Genomic DNA, 17,754 nt, shown 5'->3' on the forward strand with positions numbered 1-17,754 from the left:
CCCGGTGTTGGGCCAGAGTGCAAAGTTTGCAAAGTAGTGGCTCAAGGGCCAGTATAAAGAGGAGTGGGGAGAGTGGGCAACCCTGCCTGGTTCCCTTCTCTATAGTCAGTGGGTCAGAGATGCATCTGTTTGTACGCACCCGAGCCGTTGGTTGGGTGTATAACAATTTGACCCATGCCACGTATGCAGGTGGTATTCCGAAAGTGATGAGCGTCACAAACATGAAGTCTCATCTGAGGGAGTTAAAGGCTTATTTTAAATCTAGGGAGATACACCCCTCTGTCCTCACTAGTGGTTGGCCACTTGGCATTAGTTGACTCAGGCGCCGTAGGTTGAGAGCCGTGCTTCTGCCTGGTACAAAACCGCATTGGTCAGTATGTATAAGTTGTGGGATGTACTGAGCTAGTCTCGTCGCCAAAATCTTACTTAATATTTTATAGTCCGTATTCAGTAAGGATAGGGGTCTATAATTGGCCAGGTGCATTCCGTCCCTGCCTGGTTTCAGTAGTGAGACAATTAAAGCCTGCAGGGATGTCTGTGGTAGGGTGTGGGTACGCAGCGCTTCCTGGTATAGAATGTGCAGGCACGGGGCAAGTAGATCTTTATAGGTCGCGTAGAACTCAGCCGGGAGGCCGTCCGTTCCGGGGGTTTTATTCCGTGGTAGCGAGCGGATAGCCTGTCGAACTTCCGCAATCGTTAGAGGTCGTGCTAGTACCTCCCCCTGTCTGTCCTCTAGGCGTGGTAGATCGAGCCCCGACATGAACTCTTCGAATGCTGTGTCTGAGAGGGGTTGGTGTGGGCCATATAGTGTCTCATAGTAATCCCTGAAGGCGGTGTTAATAGTTGTTTGTGTCGTGGCTTGAGACCCCCCTGATCGGTGACCTCCAGTATGGGCATGTACGCCGGGACATCTTTCACTATACGTGCCAGCAGTGGCCTGATCTATCCGCTTGTGTGTGCTGTTTACATGTGTATTCTCTGTAATCTAGCACGCGCAGTTCCTCTAATAGTATAGCATGTTGTACATTCGCCTCTTGCAGTGGTGTGAATGGCAAGTTCGTGCCAGCAGCTGAAAAAATTTGTAAATAAGTGTCTAAATGGATGTTTTTTTTGTAAAAATGACTGTATAACTGACTTATTAAGTGTATCTTAGTGAATACATGTATTCGCAAGTAATGTTTAATATGTAAATATCTGTATCAGTGTCTCCTTTTGTGTATAAGTGGCTGCATGGGTTGGTGACTAGCTACATGAGTGTCGATATGGGTTATTAGTTGGTTTTTATAGTATCAGTATGAGTATCTGTATGGTTTGGTGGGGGGTATTATTTACCGCATAGATGCATGAATGGGTGACTCCCTGTATGTGTTTTGAAGACCGCATGTTTGCAGGACTGTATGGGTGGATGAGTGTTTGTATGGGTGTGTTAGTGAGTGAATCACTGTCTCAATACTATCTTTATGAGTAACTACATATGTGTTAAACTAGTATATGTGACTATTGATGTATATAAGTGAGTATATGTGAGAGCGAGAGATTGTAAGAGTTCCTGTATAAATAAGTATGTTTTTCTATAAGTGATTGTTTAAGAGAGTAAGTATGTTTATGATTCTGTAGAAGTAAGTGTAGCGGTGGGTGTATAGCTGTATATGCAAGTAAATTGATGTTTCTCTTTGAAACGTATGTCTTCTATTATTATTCTCTTTAGCTGTTATTTCTGCATTATTCATTCACATTTGTGGCCTACTAGAAAAGCACTGGAACTACTGATTTCTTTCCAACATACATTTGCGCTATTTCATCTCCCCTTTTTGTTTCACACAGTTCATTTTCAAACCATTTTGTTAATAATCCACACAATGAGAAGTTTGATCCAAGCAGGTTTTATGTTTGCAAACCCCTGAATCATCACCAGTCAATCATGGGCTTCCTAAGTGCTCAAGGGGGCAAAACAATAAGCACATTCCAAAGGAGGCCGTAGGGGTAAGAGGTGTAGCTGGCATATTTCCCTGGCGTCCCACCTGGGACCAAGGTGCTAAGCAAACGACCTCCGGCCTATAGAAGAAGTCCAATGGGAGGACCTGGATTAGGGAAGGTTTACCCGATCTAAAAGTGCTAATGGCTGATAGAACACAGACAGCTTTTGTAGGGTGATTAAAGCGGACAACCAGAGTCCCCCTTCTAGGCTTTCCGGTTTTCCCCCAAACAAATCACTCTTCTCACCATATTTATCCGCTCGTGAATATGAGGTCCAAGGTTGGAATGTGAGCCAATCCAATGAGCCACCTTGTTTTTTAGCTGCTCATAAGGCTTACTACTGCCACAGGCCAATGGAGGGATGTCCCCAAGAACCACTACACACGAGGTTGTGGCCAGAGGCAGGTCAAGAACATCCCCACACTTACTATATGTTCAGTGGTCCTGAGAAGCAGGTAGTGGACGGGTGAAAGAGACTTAGGGCGATATCTCGGGGCAAAGCAACTCCCTTGTCAACGAGGGGTTATGCCTGGGCAGGGTGTCCATCTGCTGAAGAGGTTCGTGTAGCCCCCTTCCCCAGTTGTTATCTGGAGGGAGGCTCACTAGACCAGACTGAACATGGGCTGAACTTCTCCTAAGCCGGGGAGGGCTAAAGTGTACCCATTCCAGAAGATTTCAGAGCCTGTTCTAGATCCCCCTATCGTTGCTCAAAAGGCAGAAGAAAGCCCTTAATCAATACGTCCAATTTGGAAAGAAGGCCATCCATGGAGCCCTGGACTGCTCTAGTGATCCGTGATTCCAACAAGGTAGCAAAAGGCCCCCTCCTTAGGGGACGGATTTCCTGCAGTAGTACCATTTACTGATGGCAAGTCCCTTTTTCCCCTCTTTCGTGCAGGTGAGTGACAGTCAGACACTGTAACTACCCCTTCACTACTCCCAATAGGGGCCTCCCCATGCTAGACTGATGTACCAGGGCATGCCCATGGATTTCACTAGGGCGATCATCTGCTAAACTATACAAAGGGGGAACACTGGTGGGATGGCCAATCTCTGGCTCAGTATTGTCAGCAACTGGCAGAAAAATGGAGCAGGGATTCGCCAGGGTGCACCCCACGGGAGAACTGGAGTCCCTTTATGCTGGTGGCGGCAGCTGGAAATAGCAGGCAGCCTCTTCTCCTCTTGGAGATTATGGAGTTGTGGGACAGCGAGTCCCGATCATGGCCCAGGCAGCAGAGGAGCCACGTGTCCTGTGTCGCAGGACAATTAAAGGAACTTTATAGCGCTGGCAGGGGGAAACAGCAGGTGGCTCCTTCTCCTCCTGGAGGTTATGGAGTTTTGGGACAGCGAGTCCTGATGAAGGCCCAGGCAGAAGGCGAGCAACTTGTCCCCCTAAGCAGTATTACAACGCACACCGTTACAACACACATTCATTTACAATGAATGCCTTTACAACGCATGACATTACATATCAGATGCCTGCTGTATACAGAGTGGACACTGCATTGGACATTGAATCAGAGAGCTTTATTGTTTTCTACTGGATCACCTTGTAGTACAATCTTTAGTTATCACAACTTTGAAGCACAGGTGTAGGTCCACTTGTGGTAGGTTTCATTTTAACATGGCTGCAGTAAATGTGGGTTGTCTGTTCTGTGTTGGTTAAATTACTTTTAAACTTGTACAGATTTCCATGCAGAATTGATTTTTGTTGGAGTTCTCCTTTTTCAATGTGTTTATCTCTCATGTCTTTCGGTATAGCTCTGGAAGAATATTTGTGTGGTATATAATAAATAAATGCCTGATTCAGTAAATTCTTATGTATCCCTTTGTAACATTTTCTACGTCTGCAGGTGACATTGTTGGTCTTTATGAAGCCACCGGAGGAAAGGAACCACTTGCTACAGGAATTGTGACAAGAGTCACTCAGAAATCTCTGACTGCTGCGTTTGATGAGGCCCACGATGGTGCACTCAGTGTGGATCGCGAGAATGCCTACTGCCTGCTGAAGTTGGCAAATGATGTCACCTACAAGAGGATAAAACAGTAAGTTTTGTGTTCGGGTTGTTCCTTTTTATATGGTCTTCTAGATCCACGTAAGGCTGTCGGGGATTTTCTGTCGACTCCATCATGTGTTAAAGATGTATTTTCTGTTTTCCTGTTCATGCCCTTTAAAGTGTCTAAGGACTACTGCCTTTCATAGTCACATACTCGTTCTCCTTGTTAGCACCCTCCTTATGGAATTCTTTACCCCAAACTTTGCGTTCTGAAATCTGTTATTTGACATTCCGTAAAGGAATTAAGACCTGGCTTTTTAATACTTAATCTGCATGTCCTTTATTCCTCACACCTAGTTTACCTTTTGTTTGCTTTAGCGCCGGGAAACCTCCGGGTAGCTATGCGCTCAATAAATGCAATTATAATAATAATAATAATACATTGGTGATCAAGCTTCTTCCCAAACAGGTGCATACTCCCTAGCATCATTATGGAGATGAGTAGCAACATTTGCTTTAATATAGTCATTAGTTTTATATTATTCAGCAACCCTGTGTCTTGGGCCGTACAGTTTTTAATTGCAATAGCCTTCCATCCTCGTAAGTAAGACAGTCTGAGTTCATAATGCAGAATCATTTGCACCCCACTGCCGTCTTCAGGGTCTCTCTTGCATCGTTGTACCAAAGGCTTTTAGCAGTCCGTTTTATTTTGTGTCGCCATTTTCCATTGTGTTTACTGTGCTTTGAAATTTGACAGTCTGGTTTAAAGTGTTTATGGGAAGTTTAGTTTTTGACCATACTGCCAATTGTGGATTTTTTAACTTTCAAGGTCTGCTTCATAGAAGCATATGTAGGTGGAAGAGGAGGTCACTGATACTTATTATCCTGGTTGTTGGGAATCTATACATACACATATTGGTTCAGGCCTCCTACACATAAACCACGTCCCTGTTCTAATATTTCTGTGGATGAACTGTATAAACATCAACGTCTGCCCTCTCATTGCTTGTAGAGCAACCTTAGCACTAAAAGCAAAAATAGATATATTAGCTGAAGGAATCTGTAAGTAGTTTTTGGAACTCTTTACTCGTGATTGGCTTCTCTTATCACATTCTTAATAATTAATACATTTATGTAGCTGAGAAATCAGTACCTCTCCGTGCACTTCTGTCCGCACAACACACAAGTATTCATGCCAGTCACCGCCACCAGTCCTTCTCGAGTGCTCTGGGGAAATTTGATGTGGAACAGCCCTTAAAATCTGTGTGACTTCAAAAAGGTTTAGTCCTTGGCCACAAAAACATGATCGTTCCCCCATCTTTCATCTCTTTGGAGCATAATATCCTTTGGTATCTGTTCATCTTTACCCAGTCTTTCAAGAACGTTGGTATTCTTGGAAGGGTATTTGATACTCCTCACTACAGCAGGTAATTCCTGCTTCATCAACTACATCTTTAGTCTCTCTAGCCTCGACATCTGTGTGGCATGTCGGTATTTACACATCCACACTCCCAAAAGAAGTATGGATGTGACACACGTTTTGCATCTTGGCATCTTTCATAGATCCCAAGATTCCACCTGTGTTCAGGTGTGCTTGAGGGTTTTTTCAAGGCGCAAGTTAAATAAAATAGTACTGATGATCACATTTTGCTTTGGTCCTGTCAGCGTCTTAGATGTCTGGACGAAGATATTTCCAGAGATGGCACCAACAAGTTTTTGATTTTTTTGTGTGCAGATTGCAATTCTGTGTAAGATTAATAGAGACAAAGTTAGCATTATTTGTAAGTAACTTTTTCTATTGGGTGTATTTCAACTCTCCAAATTCATGGTTCTACACTTTCGAACATTCTGAAAACATATACTTGTAACTGTGTAGACAAAACCTGCTGCACACTAAATTAAAGAAAGTACAGACACAAGAGATGTCTCAATGGACATATAAAAGTTCAAATTTCCATTATTGAAGAAAGGGGACCACCAGTATTTCGGCTCCTCTCTAATTGCTCATTCATAGCCAGCCGACACGTGTTTCGTCGCAAGAAAATACACTATTTCCGCGACTCCTCAGGGCTGTAGTACGGACCGTACCCGTAACTCTAAACAGGAGCACTCATCCTGCCGGCTTTTTCTCCCCGCACTATGGGGACTTCACTGTTTAGGAGTCTCTACACCCCCCGTGATTAACCACGTGGACGCGGACAGCATTCCGAACAACTTATACAGAGGTTCTCTCATTGAATCAATATTTCTACTCGAAGCATCTCCTTACACGCGTTGGACAGTACTGTAACTGAACCACGTACTACGAAGACTTAAAAGCACTTAACCCGGTCTCGAGCGGGGCCGGGTCGTAATTATCACCGGCACTGCGACCTGTGGTTCTACATCCATTAACTACAGACCTGAGGAGTCGCGGAAATAGTGTATTTTCTTGCGACGAAACACGTGTCGGCTGGCTATGAATGATACAGAAAAGGGGGTGGTGATGAACAGAGTGTCTGAATTAAGCAGACCACTCTTACCCAGTCCAAAGATCAGGGCTTGATCCATCACCGTTTTTTAGCTCACTGCACCATCCCAGCTCAGAACTTGGCTATATGCAAATTAGTCTGACCCTGGCCCAGTGCATCATGGGAACAGGGCAGACCAAACTACCAAGCCAATTCTTATACTGGGAAGGAAACAAGCTACCGGGGACCGGTTTCTGGCATTTCAGCCGTCTTCGGCCCGGCTTGCTTGAATCCTGATGGTACAATGAGCTAGGGACTCACATCTGAGAATACCCTTCCACGCTTATGGTGGACAAAAATGATACAGAAAAGGGGGTGGTGATGAACAGAGTGTCTGAATTAAGCAGACCACTCTTACCCAGTCCAAAGATCAGGGCTTGATCCATCACCGTTTTTTAGCTCACTGCACCATCCCAGCTCAGAACTTGGCTATATGCAAATTAGTCTGACCCTGGCCCAGTGCATCATGGGAACAGGGCAGACCAAACTACCAAGCCAATTCTTATACTGGGAAGGAAACAAGCTACCGGGGACCGGTTTCTGGCATTTCAGCCGTCTTCGGCCCGGCTTGCTTGAATCCTGATGGTGCGATGAGCTAGGGACTCACATCTGAGTATACCCTTCCATGCTTATGGTGGACAAAAATGATACAGAAAAGGGGGTGGTGATGAACAGAGTGTCTGAATTAAGCAGACCACTCTTACCCAGTCCAAAGATCAGGGCTTGATCCATCACCGTTTTTTAGCTCACTGCACCATCCCAGCTCAGAACTTGGCTATATGCAAATTAGTCTGACCCTGGCCCAGTGCATCATGGGAACAGGGCAGACCAAACTACCAAGCCAATTCTTATACTGGGAAGGAAACAAGCTACCGGGGACCGGTTTCTGGCATTTCAGCCGTCTTCGGCCCGGCTTGCTTGAATCCTGATGGTGCGATGAGCTAGGGACTCACATCTGAGTATACCCTTCCACGCTTATGGTGGACAAAAATGATACAGAAAAGGGGGTGGTGATGAACAGAGTGTCTGAATTAAGCAGACCGCTCTTACCCAGTCCAAAGATCAGGGCTTGATCCATCACCGTTTTTTAGCTCACTGCACCATCCCAGCTCAGAACTTGGCTATATGCAAATTAGTCTGACCCTGCCCCAGTGCATCATGGGAACAGGGCAGACCAAACTACCAAGCCAATTCTTATACTAGGAAGGAAACAAGCTACCAAGGACCGGTTTCTGGCATTTCAGCCGTCTTCGGCCCGGCTTGCTTGAATCCTGATGGCTGGCTATGAATGAGCAATAAAAGAGGAGCCGAAATACTGGTGGTCCCCTTTCTTCAATAATGGAAATTTGAACTTTTATATGTCCATTGAGACATCTCTTGTGTCTGTACTTTCTTTAATTTAGTGTGCAGCAGGTTTTGTCTACATTGTATATGGTGTGTCTCCACACACACTTTGGAGGGGTTAAAGGGATTTTCCCCTCACCTGCATGCACCTACTGCCCGATACCATACCTCCTGCGCATTATCCGTGAGCAGTGCGCCCAGTATTTCCCTCACTCTAAAAATCCCTATCCGCTATTGTTTATATACTTGTAACTGCCCTTGTTGTGTTGTTTGGAAATGTGAATAACGATGCTGGTCCTCCGGTGACTGCTGTAAGTAATGGGGTTTGGTGGGGTCTACCGACTGTGGGCTGGATGCGGTCCTCTCCTCCGTACAGCTACGTAACCACTACGGAGCCTGTGGCAGAGCCTCTGTGCTAACCAGCTGTTTCTGTCCCACTACAAAGAACACAGTGTCCGCCTTAACGGTTGGGTGGTGCTGTGAGGGAGGTGGCAAAGGAAGAACTGACAGGACGCTTTGCACCGTGGTTGAGAGGGCCTGTGTGTATGTCGAACGCTTCCCTCCCTTTCCCTTGATTTCTGTCCCTGAGGCCTGTTGAGAATGGAGGTAGCCCTGCCGCTTGTGAGAGCTGTATTGTGGGCCAGGTGGAGCGTTCGTACATCGGCACCTGAACCCACTTAGCCCCTCAACTGCATTTTGAGTTGCATTCCAAGCACTGGTGCCGTGACTGGATGGTGAGCCCAACAGGAAGCTCTTGGCTGGAGGTGGGGGGTTAAGGTGACTGGATGACCCTAACAAAGGATTATAGGGGTCAACTTCTGTTTTGAGCCTGCAGCCGTGGCCAGGGTATGCACTCGATGCCCTAGGATGGCGACGGTCTTCGCGTTAGCGGATGCACTCCTTGCTTATCCTTTGAGGTGGAACAATGCTCGACTCTGGTTCGCAATCTCCGTCTCTACCTCCTCTTGTCTTGCCACTGTTGAGGCTTTGTGTCCTCCATTTGAGGTGCTCCCCGACTGCTCATGCACCTCATGTGGGCCTGACTGCTGAGAGAACTAATGGGTTGATGGACCACTCAGAGGATTTGGACGTGTGGCTTGGGGTGATTTACCTGGGAACTGAGACGCTACTCCTGGCTGAGAACTCCATCTCATCTTCAGCTCCATCATGGCTTAAAACAAGAATCCGCTTCCACTAAGTAAGGCACCATAAACCAATATCTCGAATCTGGATGTGCTGGCTATGCACACCCGTCGAATGAATGCAGTGAGTGCCGCTCTACTGCATCATCATCTGGCTTCAGCGGTCACATCAAAGGCAGCTGCTATCTTGCCGGCCATTAAGTATTCCAGAGAAGCTCTGAAGCCTGAATCTGGGCAGTGGGTTCTGATGTCAATCTTCTACCGCAGGACCTGAGGCAGGTGGTGGACAGAATCCTGGAGGGTGGAGGTCAGGTGACAGAGCTAGAAGACATTGCTAAATCCCTTCAACAAACTGTTTCCAAACTTTGTGAGGTCCAAGGAGCTTAAGGCAAGGACAGAAAATGCAGAAGGGCGTGCCCACAAAAATAACTTATGATTTGTAAGATATCCAGAAAACTGTGAGGGTGTCTCTCCTGAAAATTCCTGTTTAAAGTGGCTGTGGACAAGGACGCCCAAAGGAAAAGTGTTGACATGCTTTATAATTAAATGTGCAGACATAGATCGTCTGACAGGCGCACCCTCCCACCCCTAAAAGTGCTCATTTTCTGAATTTAAGCACTTGAGTGAAATCTTACACTTTGCCCGAATCAAGACCCAACACGCTAATCACAGCGAATCATGATTACAGATTACCCAAAATGAGTGCAGCAACAATGAAACAATGAAAGTTCTTTGAGGAGGCTAAAATGAAAATTAGATCTATGAACATTTGTTATTTTCTCATCTACCTGTCATTTTCCGATTTCAAATTTTTGTTGTTGATGCAACTGAATCTATTTGATAATAGTTGGAGGAAAGACTTGATATCAGCTGCATCGACACTCACCCTTTTATGATAACCCAATGCCCATCATTGAGATTTACTGCTCTGCCCTGTATGCCTAGACTACTGTGGATTCGTTGGCTGATCTCATTGCTGATCTACAGGTGAGGTTACTTACTTAGTGGGAGCAAAGTGTCCTTGAAGGGGATGCTACTTGCACAGAGTTGCCAGAAGCCTTTAACCAATTGCAATCTGGAAAATCTCTAAGACCCAATGGGTTTCCTGCTGAATTTTTCTAACTCTATGCATCAAAGCTTTTCAACCTGCTCCTCGAAGTTGTCTGTCTCTTGATTGTGGGGGACTACCACCCAGGATGCGTTTGGCTGAAAGTCATAATTCCCAAACAAGGTCATAACCACGTTTGCTGCTCTATGTATCTTCTAATGTGCTTTCCCAATGTTGAAGTTAAAATGCCACGTAAAACCCAGGTCTATTGATGGTCTAAGGTGATCTGCTCGCTGGTCCGAACGGGCCAGTCTGGACATGTGCCAAAACGTGCCACCAGACACACTGTTAGGAAGACTCACAACATTCTGGCCCTTGCTAATAGATTACAATGCCCTTTGGCACTACTTTTGCCAAACTTGAAAAGTCCTTTTTATTCAGTGGGTTGGTACTACCTGTTCGCCTAGTTAATGAGGGTCAACATTGGTCTCAACTTTATCAGGTATGTCCGATTTATTATATACAGGTCTATCAGTAAGGTTCAAGTGTTAGACGGGAGGTGCGTGAATTGTTCGTGGTGCTCTTTGTCCCCACTGATTTTGTTTTGCATTTGAGCCATTACCAAACTGCATTAGCATAGATGCTCAGATGAAAGGGAATGAATGGGTGCTGGATGTCATTGAAAGGGTAGCAATGCACGCTGATAATGTTTTGGTGTCCTTGAGGAACCCGGAGTGGTCTTGTCCAACAGTCCTGTAGATCTTCTGTATATTTGGAGCTCCTAGAGAACTTAGCACAAACAGAAGTCCACCATTTATCAACTTGGTGATCTTTCGCAGGGCCTTGGTTATTCTCTTGATTTACAAGTGGCTAGAAATGGGTTTAAAAACGTAGGGGTCTATGTGACGCAGGATGCAAAGATAGCCTGGGACAGGAACATTCAACCGCAAATAGACGGAGTGCTCAGGGACATTACGTTTTGGATGGCACCCCTTTGTCCTTCCCAGGAAGGTTTCTGATCTTTAACATGGTGGCCTGACTGCATTTATTACTTCAGCTACAGAATTTTACTTTTGCAATTCCATACACATTTTCATGTTAGATTAACTCAATTTTTAGGAGTTTTCTCTGAAATTCGAATTTTTCTGAATATATTTAGCAAATAGCTTTTAATCCACATATGACGGTGGAGGGGTGAAATTTAATCCTATTATGGAGCTGCCCTTCTCTTGATTCTCAACGACTGGTGGTAGGACATGCAAGGTGATTTGGCTTTCCCATGTGAAAAGTGTGTGATGCAGGAAGTTCACATATTACACTCCCTATCTGGCGACTTCAACATAAACTTGTTTAGGGGCCCGAAAGGTCGAGAGGTTAATGACCTGGATCTTACATGAGACATGCCAGCACATACGCTGCTTGCGAAAACGCGTTGGAACAAACTTGCAGAGTCCTAACTGTCCGATTCTAATCTCTAAGGTGTTAGACTTCTCAATGGGAATTTAAATGGAGACACACTGCCAGGCTGGACGCGATCATCAGGAAAGCTCATTTCTTATTTTGACTTTTTTCTAGACTCGGCCCTCTTTTTTCAGGTATATTAATAACTGTTCCCTAGGAGTCTGCATCTACAGCGACCATAGACTGCAGCAAATCTACCTGGCCATTCTTCCAGCTAAACTATAAGTTGCTCCACCCACCAACTACATGGTGTTCACAGGAAGCCTCAAACGGCTAAAATGGTTCAATGAAAAGAAGCCCCGAGACTCTGTCCTGGGTCCGAGCACAGTATAGAGCAACCGCCTCTCGAACAAGTTCTCATATCAAGCAATGGTCACTCTTCACAGACTAGATCCTTTTGAACATTCAAGCCAGTTCTCAGCCCTGTCCAAGGTCACTCGATCCTTCTACATTTAAATTGACCAGGTCCCGGAAGGCTTTGAAAAGCAAATTCAATAAGCGTATTCTCTTACGGCACCCTTCCTCTACAACTGCAACACAAAGCCAAGGCTAATTTTAGAAATGTATTTTGGATTGCCAAAGTTAAAAAGAACTATTAAGTTTGTGCTCGATTTTTGTTAGCAAGAAAGAAAAAGAACACTAAACACATGTGGTCAACGGTTAACTAAGTGGCAACCGGAAGCAAGAGGGGCAAAATGCAAATATATCAGAAATTGCCTTGGTCTAGTTCCTTACTTCCCACTTCTCAACTGACACCATATCTCGGGCACACCACCTTTCAATCAGTTTTCAGGTGATCTTTCTGTTGCTCCAGAAGTGAAAGTATGACTGCAAGCGATCTGTCTGGAGACCATTCAGATATTGAAATTTTGAAGCTTTGTATAAATAGCCCACAAAAGGAACGCTACAGATTAAAGTTGGCAGGACTGTTGAAAAATGGGGTGACCAGCCCTGATGGGCTGCCCACAGCCATTTCTACATCTGATACATTTTTGGCCTAGGCACATTTTCCCCTGTTTGAATTCAACCTGGGATCTAACAGCTTTCCAGATTCCTGGAGAGAATTTACGATACAGCCACTTTTCGTGAAATCTGATTCTCGCCAGTACCGCGTCACTGCATTAATTCAAAAACTCTCAGATGCAGTTCAGCACTTTATCTCTGCTTTGTACACTTCAAAGCTGCATTTGACAGTTTACCTAGAGGCCCATTGTGGTGCAAATTGCAGGATTTGCTTGTTTTGTGGACATCAAATGACAGAGTAAGCAGGAGTCCTCTCTGGAAGAAACTTAACATATGGGGCTTGCCAAATTCAATGCTCAACTCCATAATTTCCCTGCACACGGATACCTGGGCAAGAGTCAAGCCGGGCGACGGGTTCAGCACAACTCCAAGCATCCATACGCAATGAGGCTTGAAACAAGGCTGCGTCTTAGCTCCCAGCCTATTGAACTTGTTCCTATCAGACATTGCACCATACATTGAAAAACCCGATTCCCACCCGCCGAACTTGGCCAACGAGTCAGTTGCCATCCTACAATATGCAGACAATATTGTTTTGCTGAGCCAAACTCCTACTGGCTTACAGACCTCGATAAACAATCTATCAGCTTATTTGGATCAGGAACAACTGGAGCTAAACAAAGAAAAAACCAAAATTGTTCGCTTAGTGGATCCCAAAAAAGCCAAGTTTAAATGGTGGGCCAAAGGGGCAACTGTGGAGGAGCAGCGCTCATATAAATATCTGGGCGTAGCAATTGGGCATGGCGCATCGCATAAAGAACATAAATCAGTTCTAAAAGCAAAAGCTCAATCACTAATCTATGCATTTAGATTACTACGCAAAAAAGTGGACAGCCCGAATTACACACACCTGGTAAAAGTCATGGCTGCCCAAATCCAGCCCAGCCTGTCCTACTTGGTGCTCCTTGGTGCGGCAAGGAAGCGCACTTACTGAACGAGCTTCAGACAAAGATCTATAAGGCCGTTTTTGACCTGCCAAAGTCTGCCTCCCCCTCCCAAGTCTGATTGGAATTCGGCCTTCACCACCAGAAATTCCGGGGAATGAGCGACTTTATTAAACTTTGTCATAAATTCCGCTCTTCAAACCCGGGTACCTTGAACAGATTATGCTGGGATGAAATTAAGCACCAGATGAATTTCGAAATACCGAACTCCTGGGGAAGCTTTCTGAGAACATCTTTTGCCGAGTTGGAACTAGAAACAGTATGGGAAAACGGGGAAGACAGAGTAAGCTTTGGCAAAGCGGCAAACATCGCAGCAAAAAAGAAATCCTTGCTGGCTGACAAAAAGGCAATCAACAAGCGCCGACACGGGTGAACAGTCATTAACTCCTACAGATCTTTAAGGCCACAAGCATATTTATCTGCCCATTTTAGCTCACAGCTAAAAAAAGAGCTTTATAAACTTGCAATTGAGTGTGCACGACTCAAAGGACCTGTATCCATTGTGGAAAAAGACCTTTCAATCAGAGATGTGTCGATTTATGTGGCTTTAAACTAGAATTCTTAACCCACTTATTATGTGCCTGTCCAGCAGTTCTGGACCAGAGGAGACCGCACTTAAAATTCATCTTTAATGACCTGAACATCCGTTCAAGCAGGCAAGCAGTGATATGCTGGCTGGAGGGCACATCCAACATCCTGGCTTGCCGGGGGGTCAAATTCATGACAATGGTTAGTAGACTTTTACGGCAAGCTGATTGAGATCTCCTTTGAAAGGCGTACCACTTTGACCGATAAAAACTAACAGATAATACTATTTGTGTGCGATCTTATCTTTATTGACGAATGTGATTACCCTCAGAGAAAGATACATTTTCCTGTGTGGTCTGGACTTTGTTTATTGTGTGATTTTGTCGCAGCTATTGTGTGATTGTGTTAGATCCCTGCGGTCACAACCCATTGTCTGTCAACACTAAAGTTTCTGGTTGTAGACATCCGAAGAAAAAGTCATAAATGTAAATGTAGCTACTGATGTTGTAAGCTTGCGGATGTTTTACTGATTCCTATCATGGAAGCTATCAAAGTATATTACCTCAAACATTAGTTGAGTGTCTGCTTTTTGATGGTGTGAAAAACAATAATTTTTTGTTTTAATTAAATAATTACCACACCTTGTTCCTCCTTCTGAAGTGTTTTACCTTTCTTCGCTTTGTGACTTACTGTGAAACATTTTTCCTTGACCATTACAAGTTACAACTTTAATGAGTGTGATAAATGGACTTTTCTATCCCTATGGCCAGTTGCAATCCGAAGTCTTACTTATTTGTCACCTTCTTACCATTGCGGCCAGACAGTGGACCCATTATTGGTAACCTGTATTTTGTCTTTTGCAGGGCTTTGAATCTATTAAGCCAATACCATTCTGGCCCAGCAGTGAATCTGATTGATGTGCTTTTCAACCAGTCTGAACCAAGCCCCCCAACTGATGAAAGTAAGTATTTCTAATTACAATGCTTGGCTGACTAACTGGCTGATAGCAATTATAATGCCGCTGCCACCCGACTGGTTCTTGCGCAGCAGGCATTAAAAAGCAATTGACTCATCTGAAAAAGGCACATGCTTAATTTTTAGTTCTATGAAGTTAAATTACAAGTGAATGTATGTCTTTCTATTGTATCCCTTTTGGTTTCTGCTAGTCTATTGCTAGTTGATTTTTGCTAGTCTAGTAAGAGCAAGGGGCCTGACTGCCGTGGTGGCAGTGCATGCACCACAGAACTGGCAGACCCCCCGACCTATTGCAACTTGGGCAGTCGGACCCCCATTGCCCAGCCGCAACCGCCAGGGATCTCTGATGGTGTTGTGGTCTTGAGGCCTTTGATGTTCCCATTTGATATTTGATATTTATTAGCTTTTGTAAAGCGCTACTTTCGCTCCGGAGGGAGCATCTTGGCGCTGAGCACACAGAAGATCGACTGTGGGGAGTATGGATCAAATGGCTGCGAGAACTGAGGAGTCAGATTGAGAGTAAATCCAAGTCTTCAGGGATTTCCTGAAAAGGCTTTCTGAGGGGACATTCCTAAGATTGGGGGGGAGGCGATTCCATGCCTTAGCAGCGAGAAATGAAAAGGTCTTTCCGCCCTTGGTTTTTAATTTTGTGGTGCCTATTTCATAGGCACTGCATTTGGACCACCAAAGAACCGCCTTCCAGTGACTGTAAAAGTCGTAATCTGGTGGGCGTGGTGCACATGGGTTTGGCAGTGTGGGGGCAGGATGGCAGCGTGGCGGTCTCTCTTATATGCCGCCAGAAACGAAATCGGGCACTAAGCCTATCATTAATTATAGTTCAACTGGTCCCATTCTGTTGCCTTTCGCAGGAGGGAAACACACTTTGCGATACCCTCTCCCGCAGCTTTATTACCCCAAATTCATTGGCATTGAAAAGATTAGGTATTTTTTTAAGTATTATGTAAGAACCTATTTAATGTTAAGTTTCTATCACATAGATGTAGAGAAATCATTTTCCAGTGACTTCGAGCTCTTGAACTATTTGTGCTGCTCCTTTCACCTGCCCATTTAAGGTTTCCAAAATGTAGGCATTTGGGACAGTCACATCTATTTCTGATTCCTGTAGTTTAATTATCTTATTATTATGGAAGTAAGAACAGCCTACTCCATAAATGAACGTATCCATTTGCTATTGAGTTAGACTGACGATTTTTAGTATTTCGATTTTTCAAGAAATAGATTTTTCTAAATGGCTGAGCATGCAGATAGAAATCAAAGGACACAGGAAAGCGTTCTCACATATTTTCTGAAATAATGTAATTTTTCATATTGGTATCCTAATCATTCCATCACTCCAGTGACTTTACATTCAGTCTGACAAGGCTGAAAAATATGCAGCATAGATGTGATTTGCTAGGGGCGTCTTATACGTTTATAGTAATATTAAAACATGCTATACTCGGGGTACCCAACAGAGTGTCAAATCTACGAAAACGAGTCAGGATAACGAAACTGTAGTGTATTCATCTTTGCATTAAGAACATTTAATGTGCCGACAGTCATGGCGTAGATGTGAAGAGTGATTGACTTTAACACACTAGCCACCCTAAGTCAGGTCAAAGACGTTATATCCCCATGGAAATAATCTATAAGATGCACATCCACCAGTCAAAAGTGAACTTAAGCGTTAGTTGTGAAATGTGATGTTTCTTGTACGTGAGAAGTGAATGCACGTAGAAGTGTGGTGCACTTGTGATCAAGAGGGTTTTTGAGTCTGGAAAAATTAGATGCACTCTAGCCAGAGAACATGATGCCCTTAGTTTAGTGCTAAGTCAAAAGCGATGTAACAATTGAATATGAATACCCGATAGGTGGAGATGTCCAGGAAATTGGATGTATGTATGTATGTATGTGTGTTCTTATATAGCGCTCGTCTTACCCTAGGGCATCTCGGCGCTTGCATTGGGAAACCGTCCTGGCTTTTTCCCTGTGAGATAACCCATACTGGGTATCCCCAAGGTGAAAGCCAGGCATCCCGCCGCGGGGGGCCGTTGTGGAGATTAAGCAAGCTTAATGCCCAGAGCTGCATAGTGTGAACCCGTGCTTAGAGTGGGCACCGAAGCGAGAATTATCGATTCCGTGGACAACTTGGCTCAAGACCCTGCCGCGTCGGGAATTGAACCCTGGTCCCGGGTCTGACCTCTGCTTCAGGGTATGCCTCCTCTAACCAGTGAGCCACACTTCTCCACAGCTGAATAAAGCAATGTTGATATGCATGCTTGAAATACGTGGATCACTCACTAGTAAATAATTTAGAAGGCATGATCCTCATTGGCATGTCCATGGCACTTTTCTTGGCGTTGCTGAATTTGAAGTATTATAAACAGCTGTATATGTGATCAAAATGTCTGCACAGCACTGTAAAAAGCTGAACTGAAAGCTGCAGCCCTACATTGACAGATGTTACAGCAAACAAATGATGGACGGAATGCTGTCAATGCAAACATTCTCCCACAGTCAAAAGAACTGGGTTAACTCCATCGTTCTTTCACCCACTACGCCACCCCAGTTTGGACCCAACCATATGCAACTCAGTCTTGACCCTGTGCCTCATAGGAACAGTCCAGATCGAATTGCCAGGCCAGGTCCTTCCTGGACCGGAAACAATCATCCTTGGACTGTTTTCAGGGTATGTCACCCTTCTTCAGCCAGGCTAGCTTAAATCCAGTGGCACAGCGAGCAAGGGACCCACGTCTGGGCATACCCATCCCACTTAGGTCGAAAAGTGTCACAGCAAACAAATGATGG

At 44.7% G+C, this 17,754-nt stretch overlaps 1 protein-coding gene across 2 annotated transcripts in view; it reads left to right on the plus strand.

Moving 5' to 3' along the window:
• The window catches only part of IGHMBP2 (immunoglobulin mu DNA binding protein 2), a 335,240-nt gene that overhangs the window by 47,009 nt on the left and 270,477 nt on the right, over positions 1–17,754 (plus strand). For both annotated transcript variants that reach the window (XM_086957844.1, XM_086957845.1), the window contains exons 3-4: positions 3,828–4,020; positions 14,835–14,932. In XM_086957844.1, coding sequence (XP_086813970.1) covers positions 3,828–4,020; positions 14,835–14,932 — 291 coding nt within the window. The remainder of the gene's footprint in view (positions 1–3,827; positions 4,021–14,834; positions 14,933–17,754) is intronic.

This window comes from Lissotriton vulgaris, chromosome 2_1, assembly GCF_964263255.1.
Source record: "Lissotriton vulgaris chromosome 2_1, aLisVul1.2, whole genome shotgun sequence".
In the NCBI taxonomy this organism is placed as follows: Eukaryota; Metazoa; Chordata; class Amphibia; order Caudata; family Salamandridae; genus Lissotriton; species Lissotriton vulgaris.